The sequence below is a fragment of the Galeopterus variegatus genome, unplaced genomic scaffold, assembly GCF_000696425.1.
Source record: "Galeopterus variegatus unplaced genomic scaffold, G_variegatus-3.0.2 Scaffold11254, whole genome shotgun sequence".
In the NCBI taxonomy this organism is placed as follows: Eukaryota; Metazoa; Chordata; class Mammalia; order Dermoptera; family Cynocephalidae; genus Galeopterus; species Galeopterus variegatus.
The window spans coordinates 65,388-73,532 of NW_007737365.1; the positions used below are offsets into that span (position 1 = coordinate 65,388).

The 8,145-nt window shown below is 62.0% G+C and overlaps 2 protein-coding genes across 4 annotated transcripts; both read right to left on the minus strand.

The window, feature by feature from the left end:
• Positions 1 to 441: 441 nt before the first annotated feature.
• Positions 442 to 3,994, minus strand: LOC103610516 (uncharacterized transmembrane protein DDB_G0289901-like). The gene is made up of 4 exons (XM_008594670.1): positions 3,963 to 3,994; positions 2,089 to 2,332; positions 1,895 to 2,038; positions 442 to 558 (listed from the first exon to the last, which is right to left on the minus strand). Exons 1-4 carry the CDS (start codon positions 3,992 to 3,994, stop codon positions 442 to 444), a joined length of 537 nt encoding a protein of 178 aa, XP_008592892.1.
• Positions 3,995 to 5,257: 1,263 nt separating this feature from the next.
• On the minus strand, positions 5,258 to 8,078 carry HRAS (Harvey rat sarcoma viral oncogene homolog). 3 transcript variants are annotated; one of them, XM_008594667.1, is made up of 6 exons: positions 8,027 to 8,041; positions 7,250 to 7,386; positions 6,827 to 7,005; positions 6,531 to 6,690; positions 5,669 to 5,794; positions 5,258 to 5,526 (listed from the first exon to the last, which is right to left on the minus strand). In XM_008594667.1, exons 2-5 carry the CDS (start codon positions 7,358 to 7,360, stop codon positions 5,675 to 5,677), a joined length of 570 nt encoding a protein of 189 aa, XP_008592889.1. In that variant the 5' UTR covers positions 7,361 to 7,386; positions 8,027 to 8,041; the 3' UTR covers positions 5,258 to 5,526; positions 5,669 to 5,674. The 3 variants fall into 3 exon arrangements, with proteins under 3 accessions (XP_008592889.1, XP_008592888.1, XP_008592890.1); XM_008594668.1 differs by lacking the exon at positions 5,258 to 5,526 and adding an exon at positions 6,357 to 6,438 and having other exon boundaries at positions 5,706 to 5,794; positions 8,027 to 8,078; XM_008594666.1 differs by lacking the exon at positions 8,027 to 8,041 and having other exon boundaries at positions 5,258 to 5,521; positions 7,250 to 7,392.
• Positions 8,079 to 8,145: the final 67 nt, after the last annotated feature.

Sequence of the window (8,145 nt, forward strand, 5' to 3'; positions counted from 1 at the left end):
GCCAGGCCTCCCTCCTTCCTGTACACAGCAGCAACCCAGGTATTGCTCAGGGAGGTCCCCACAGATGCCCAGAGAAAGGTGACCCAGGAAGGAGCAGGGTGTGGGCACTGACCCCTCCCCAGGGCCCCTCATGACCTGATTCCCACCCCTGTACCTAGAGCTGCTCCTGAAGCTGCCCCAGGATGACACGCTTGAGTTGCTCCATGACACGCTGTCCCTGGACTGGGCCCAGAGGATGACATGGTGCACAGGCACCTTCAGGCCTCCATGAGACCTTCGAAGCCTAAACTGCCACCTACTCCACCAGGCTGGCTCCAGCAAGAGGTCCCCTCCTGATTTACCCTCTGGGGCAGTAAACAATGGAGACTGCCTGGGCCACTGCCAGCTTTGTTCTCTGGGCTTCCCTCCTCCTTTTCTGCTCTAAAGCTTCTGAAGGCAAGGCTAGGCTGGGCCCAGGCAGCTGCTGACCACAGATGCCTCAGAGATGGGGAGGGGGATGCGGGCCATCTGCCGTGGAGCCCCTCCCTGCACCCTCCAGTTCTTGCCCTCGAAGCCCCCCTGGAAGGCTCAGGAGACGTCTGACCCATCTGCTTGAGCCGAAACACCCCCCTGGGAGCAGCAGGGGCCCCTCCCTCCTCAGCACCCACAAAAGGGCATTAGGGCAATAAGCTGGCAGCCAGAGAGTGGGGAGATGCAGCGTCCCAGACCGAGAGAGGATGCGGGGAGAGCAAGGGCTGGGCTTGCAAGCCCCTAGCAGCACCTCAGTTCAGCTGAGGGTAGGAAGGGTCCAGTCCTGGTGTGGAGTGGACAGCCCCGGAGGGCAGAGGGGGCCCAGTGCCCAGGGGCGTCACACTCACTGTAGAGAGAGGCCCCCATGTTAAGTGGCAAGTGGGATGGTGACAGTTAAGGCCCCTCCCATTGAGTCAGGGCTGAAGCCTAGCTGCACACGCCCTTCTCTCTGGGGTCAGCAGCCTGCAGGGGTGTCCTCAGTGCTGACCAGGGGCACCATGCTGGGACAGTAGGACTCCAGGTTTGTGGGGCCCATCCCCCAGGAGTGCCACATGGGCTTGGGTGATAAGTGGACCCAGTCTGCTTTCCTTCTAGTGACACCCGAGGAGTTCCCCAGGAAGGCCCTGGGCTTGGAGTGAGGGTCCCACCACTCAGGCCTCTGTTGTCCTCCCTCAGCATGGAGACTCTTCCCAAGGACAATGGGCTGGCCCTCCCTGGCCCACCAACCCAGGTCCAACAGCCCATAGGGGCAACCCCCTGAAAACAGGACCATGGTCTTGAACTGCCCCAGGCCAGTGGCATAAGCAGGTCTCAGCAGAGCCCGGGACTGCAGGCCTCTCTCTGGGGGCTCCAGGGGCTCAGGGTCTGGCCAGCCTATCCCTGGCCCAAGACAGAACATGGATATTCTAGGCTCCCTCAGTGGAGTTCCCTGTAAACCTCCCCATGGACCTGGACATGGGGGGGCCGTGGTTCCCCCACTGATGCTTTGAGCAGGAATGCTGGGCCCTGCCCCTTCGACATCTGTCCTGGCCACCCCTGGGACCACAGGACAGCCTGGCCTTGCAGTACCACTGGGCCCTGCCTAGCCCACTGAGGACACACCCTCTGCACAGAGGGACCCACATCTGAGTCCCCTCAGGGGGCAATGAGAGACACAGCCCTTAGTAGCTGGGGCATTATATGGCAAGCTGTCCTGCAACCCCAGATAGCTCCTTAACTGCCTAAAATCAGTTCAGATGGCGACGCTGGACATTTGGGGGATGCTGGACATTTGGAAGCCACTGGAGGGAGGGTGGGCAAGGTGTCCCCCCAGCCCTGGACAGCCAGCAGCATGCCCTGCATCGTCATGCCGGCTGGTTTACCTGATGAACAGAGCCCTCCTTACAGGGCATAGGCCCATACTTTGTGGAGGCTGTGGCTCCAGTTGTGGGGGGCTGCAGCTCCAGCTGTGGGGGCTGTGGCTCCAGCTGCTGTGTGCCTGTCTGTTGCTACAAGCCTGTGTGCTGCTGTGTGCCAGTCTGTTCCTGCTCTGGCTGTGACAAGCCAAGCCCTCCTGTTCCCAGTCCAGCTGTTGCAAGCCCCACTGCTCCCAGTCCAGCTGCTGCATCCCCATGTGCTCCCAGTCCAGCTGCTGCAAGTCCCACTGCTCCCAGTCCAGCTGCTGCATCCCCGTGTGCTCCCAGTCCAGCTGCTGCAAGCCCTACTGCTTGCAGTCCAGCTGCTGTGTCCCCATGTGCTGCCAGTGCATGATTTGAGGCTCTGGACCCAGGCCATCAGGTGTCTCCTGCGGTTTCCCTGAATCAGCTCCTTCCACACGTCCTCCCTGAGGATCTACATTTTCCTACTTTTCATCCATGCACTATCTCCTTCCATGGCTCAGCTCTCTGTCTGCACCCTGTCTTTTTCCTCCTCACTCAGGAGAAGCATGTTTCCTGGATGCTGGAGAAGTATGTTTCCACGGACAGCGTGTCACGGAGAAACTTGAGCATGTCATCCTGAGGCAGCTTAGAAGCAGGTGCCCAGCTGAATGCCACGGTGGCCCTGACTTGGCTGTGGATCCCCTCCTGCCTCTCCCTGGGCTGAATGAGATGCAAGGGCTGACCCCACAAGGCCAGGCTGATGTTTCTGAGTGATCAGTCGAGGATTGCTTGAACCAGCTTCTCAACTGTTGGGACCCTGGGTCCTCTTGGGTCACTCTCTAGTCCCCTATGACTCACCTCGCCAAGAGGCTTTCTTCTTTCCTGTTGCCTCCAACTTCATCTGTTTTATTTAGAAAAAGCAAAATAACAAATAAATTTCCTTTTAATAAAGCCTCCCATCTCTGTAAACCAATTGCATACTTTGGTGCAAATCTTTCTTTGCAGCCCCTTCCCTATATGGTAACTAACCCGCAGTCCCCCATATGTGTGCTTGGGATCTGTCAGCTCAGCTGGGAAATCCCTGCCAGAATGCCCGGCACACCCACANCTCCTTTTCTGCTCTAAAGCTTCTGAAGGCAAGGCTAGGCTGGGCCCAGGCAGCTGCTGACCACAGATGCCTCAGAGATGGGGAGGGGGATGCGGGCCATCTGCCGTGGAGCCCCTCCCTGCACCCTCCAGTTCTTGCCCTCGAAGCCCCCCTGGAAGGCTCAGGAGACGTCTGACCCATCTGCTTGAGCCGAAACACCCCCCTGGGAGCAGCAGGGGCCCCTCCCTCCTCAGCACCCACAAAAGGGCATTAGGGCAATAAGCTGGCAGCCAGAGAGTGGGGAGATGCAGCGTCCCAGACCGAGAGAGGATGCGGGGAGAGCAAGGGCTGGGCTTGCAAGCCCCTAGCAGCACCTCAGTTCAGCTGAGGTTGGAAAGGTCCAGTCCTGGTGTGGAGTTGACAGCCCCGGAGGGCAGAGGGGGCCCAGTGCCCAGGGGCGTCACACCCACTGTAGAGCGAGGCCCCCATGTTAAGTGGCAAGTGGGATGGTGACAGTTAAGGCCCCTCCCACCTGACTTCTGAGTTCTAAGTAGCCCTGGGTGAGGGCATGAGGCAGGGAGCCTCAAGCCAGGCCAAAGCCTGCGTGCTAAACCCCGTGCAGATGTCCCAGGAGCAGCCTGAAGTGCCTGCCACACCTCTCGGCTCTGGGATCTGTCCTCAGTGCAGACCATGGGGGCCACGCAGGGACCATGAGGACTCTAGGGACCCCAGCACCTAGGGCAGGTCCTGAAAGGGGACCAAGTCTGCTTTCCTTCCAGAGACACCTGAGCGAGGCACCCAGGAAGGCCCTGGGCCTGGAGGGATGGTCCTGGCACCCAGGCCTCTGCTGGCCTCCCTCAGCAGGAGCCCCTCCCCAAAGACAATGGGTTGGCCCTCTAAAAGCAGAAGAGGGCTTGGACAGCCCCAGGCCCAGGTGTGAGGGGTCTGTGCAAAGCCCAGGGCTTTGGGTCTCTCTCTGGCAGGTCTGGGGGCAGGAACTGGCCCACCTGTCCCCAGCCTGGGACAGGCCACGGGTCATGCGATGGCTCCTTCAGTGGACAGTAGACTTCGCTGCCAAACCTTTTCACAGACCTAGATGTCAGGGTCCATGGTCCCACACTACTGCTCTGAGCAAGAATGCAGGGTCCCTGTCCCTTCAACATCTGCCCTGGGTGCCCCCAGGACCATGGGACAGACCCAGCCTTGCAACCCCACTATGGCCCCATCATCAGGCCCTGCCCAGCCCACAGGGGACCCGGAGTCAAGGCCAAAGAAACCCTGTGATCGGTAGTCCCTGCATCTGGCCCCCCCTCAGGGGGCAGTGACAGAGGCTGCCCTGCAGCCCCAGAGGCTCCTCAGCAATCTAAAATCAATGCCCACGGGAAACTGTTCCTCATGCTGGCTGTTTACCTGTGGGACAGAGCCCCCTTACAGGGCACAAGGCCCAGATCCAGAAGGGCCTGGTCAGGACTTGACCCAAGCTCTTGGAGGGGAGCAGAACCAGGAGCGCTGTGGGCCCCCATTAGCCAGGACAGGGACCGAGGGCACCTGTGGCTATGGCCAGTTGTGGAATCTGGCCAAGGCAGGGCAAACCTTCCTGGTACAGTGTGTTCCTACCTGGGGCCTGCACATGCCCCTCAAGGCCAAGTACATGATCACAGGTGGCTCTAAGAGCAACCTCAGTGAGGGGGTAACAGGAGGAGGCATTCTGGCCACCAGTCGCCACCACATGAGAAGGCCAGGATGGCCAGGCTCCAGGGCCGTGAGTGGCCACCTGGGCACTGATGTGGCAGAGGCTGAGGCCAGGCCAACAGTGCCAAGGCCAGACTTGCACAATTCCAGACCTGCTGCTTCAGGTGCTAGAGACGCAGGAAGCTGGGCTGGCGCGGGCAGCTGCTTCACAAGGTCCCAACAACTCAGCCCATCTACCCCACTCAGAGCAAGCAGGCTCCAAGGTGGTGACCAGAGTCCCCAGTCTGATGTGAGCATTGCCTGAGAAGGCCTCCCTCCCGGGACAAGGGAACCCCCTTGACCTCCAGCCCCTTCCTTGCTGGCTGAACAGCAATAAACTGTCACCGCAGCCTGCCTGTTCTCACGGCGCCAGAGCTCTCTGCAGGAAGCACCTGACGCTCTGGGACACGCAGGACGAGGGTGGTGGAGCCCAGGTTGCCCAACTGGCCTCTCCCAGCACCACCCACGCATGGGCCACAGCAGGGCTGAAGACCAGACAGAGCCAAGGTTCCCGTGTACCTCCTGCAAGGCCACAGGCACCGCAGCTCCCACCCTCAGCCAGACCCCAGGGTCGAGACCATCAAATAATTTACTGTGATTCAACCTGCGCCCAGCAGGGGCCTGAAGAGGGCTGGGAGGGGCATAAAAGGCCAGGGTGCCGATGGCATTTGGGACAGTTCATGACAGTCTGTGCAAAGCGTCCGTGGGAGGGTCTGCAGTCACCTCTGTCCACTGTCCCTGGGCTGGCTGGGCTCCAGCGGCGTTTCCTTCCTTCCTTCCCTCCTTCCTTCCGTCTGCGCCTGCTCCCAGCATCCGGCATCTCCACATCCAGAGCCTGTGCTGGGGCGGGGCACAAACAACGCCGCTGACCGCAGGCAGGGTCCAGCAGGATCGGGAGAGCCCGGGGATGTCAGAGGGACATGGGGGCTAACGTGGCCCACTGGGGGCTGCTGCCTCGAGAGCCCACCCGCCTGCGCCTCACCTGCCGTCAGGAGAGCACACACTTGCAACTCAGGCAGCCCGGGCCGCTCTCATCAGGTGGGTTCAGCTTCCGCAGCTTATGCTGCCGTATCTCACGCACAAGCGTGTAGAAGGCATCCTCCACACCCTGGGGAAGGAGGGACTGGGTCAGGTGGGACCCGGCCTAGGGACCTGGCAGGGAAGGAGACCTGGGGTCCCTGCCTCGGTGAGGAGCTCCATGCTGGAGGCTCAAGCAGTTCCTGGCCTAAGGCTCCCAGACTCCACCAGCCCTTTCCCCAATATCCCCACGTCCACCCAAACAGGAAGCCCAGCCCTGCTCATCTCCAAGCCCCCTGGGCCACCCCTGCTAGGTAAGCTAGCTCCTCATCAGCCCCCCAAAGGTCAGAGTGGCCAGGAACCTCCTGGACCCCAGGTCTGGCTCAAGCTTGACCACTCTGCACCCAGCTCTTGTCTGAGCTACAACCGGTGTCGCCAGCAGCCCCACTAAGGACTCAGGCCTGACCCATGACCACAGGACACTCTGGGGATAAGAGGGGCCGGGCCCGAGGGTCACCGCTCCGGCCTGGCTCAGGCAGCTCTCTCCAGGGACCTCTACCTCCCCTGGAGCTGTGTCAGCCCAGGACTGCAGGGCATGAGCCCACACCCTGGCCCTCGCCTCCCTCACTGCCCTGCCGTCCGGGGAGACTTACAGCACGAGGGGCCGCTGGGTCACATGGGTCCCAGGGGGTCCCAGAGGGTCCCGGAGCTGGAGCCAGAGCCAGAGCGGCTGCCCTGTGTCGAGGGAGAGGGCGATGAGCGTTGCCCCCTGGCGGGGCGGGGCGGGACGGGTCCCTGGCCTGCTGCGGGGCGGGGAGCAGGCTCACCTGCCGGGTCTTGGCCGACGTCTCGATGTAGGGGATGCCGTAGCTTCGGGACAGGTCTTGAGCCTGCCGAGACTCCACGGTGCGTGCGGCCAGGTCACATTTGTTCCCCACCAGCACCATGGGCACGTCGTCCGAGTCCTTCACCCGCTTGATCTGCTCCCTGAGAAGGAGAAGGTGGGAGCCAGTTGGCAGGCTGCAGGCACAGCTGCATCCCGGACATGCACAGAGGACAGGAGGCCCCTGTCCGGGCCCAGCCTGTACCCTGGGCTCCTGGTCCAGCCACACAGGTGGCTCACCTGTACTGATGGATGTCCTCAAAGGACTTGGTGTTGTTGATGGCAAACACACAGAGGAAGCCTTCCCCGGTGCGCATGTACTGGTCCCGCATGGCGCTGTACTCCTCCTGACCTGCCGTGTCCAGTATATCCAGCAGGCAGGTCTCCCCATCGATGACCACCTGCTTCCGGTACGAGTCCTGCGCGAGGACACGGCTCAGGGACCCCCGCCCCTCTTCCGATGAAGAGCTTGCAACCGCCAGCCCCTCCCCTGCACCTCTCATGCTCCCAGTCCCGGGGTCCTGAGAGAAGCAGCTCCCGCGCCTGGAGCAAGCAGCACGCAGGCCCATCTCGACCACGCAGGGCGAGGGACTGGAGCCGGCCCAGTCCCGGCTGGGTGGACGCCTGGCTGCCTGGGGCCTGGGAGAGGTCACCCGGGCTCACCTCTATGGTGGGGTCGTACTCGTCCACAAAGTGGTTCTGGATCAGCTGGATGGTCAGGGCGCTCTTCCCCACGCCTCCAGCGCCCACCACCACAAGCTTATATTCTGTCATCGCTCCTCAAGGGTCTCCTGCCCCACCTGTCAAAGAGGGCCACATTCAGCCAGGACCGGGGCCCCAGGGAAGCTGCTGGTGGATCCGTGTGGAGGGCAGACCCGTCAAGCGGTAGCCAACATCCAAGTAGCAGGGGTGGCGGCCAGGATGGTGGCCTAGCCGCTCACCTGCAGCACCCCCAATGCAGGGAGTGGGCGGGGGTCTCATCTCACCCCGACTGCACGCAATGACCGTGTGAAAGCAGCAGGGAGCCCGCCCCCAAAGGCAGGGCTGACAACTGAGAGCTTCTCCCAACCGCGCACCCAAATTAGAAGTTGCTGGGTAGGCAAAAAACCCAAACTGGAGGCGCCTGAGGGCTGGGGTTACCGGTCCCCCCCTGCCAAGAACAGGTCTTGCCACGGCTGAGCGCACCACAGCGTGCCCAGGCAGGCCAGAGCCAGTAGACAACTGGCTCCGGGCCCTGCCGGGCATGCTGGTGCCTCCAACAAGTATTTACTGAGCGCCTACTGCATGCCAGGCGCTGCTCGGCGGAGGGGATGGGGGCAGACAGAGACAGGACCCCTGCCCGCGCAGGCTCAGGCCACGCTCCGAAGGGAAGACCCACAGTTCCCACCACAGGGGAACCCAGGCCATCCTTCGGCCCTAAGAAATCCAGAGAAAACAAACCGGCAGGGGTCCGGGGAGGCAGACGCTGACGACAGGAAAAGCCCACAGGACAGAGGGACAGCTGAGTAAGACCGAGGCCCCGGCTGGGGCGTCCCCTATTAGCGCTGCTGGACGAGGGG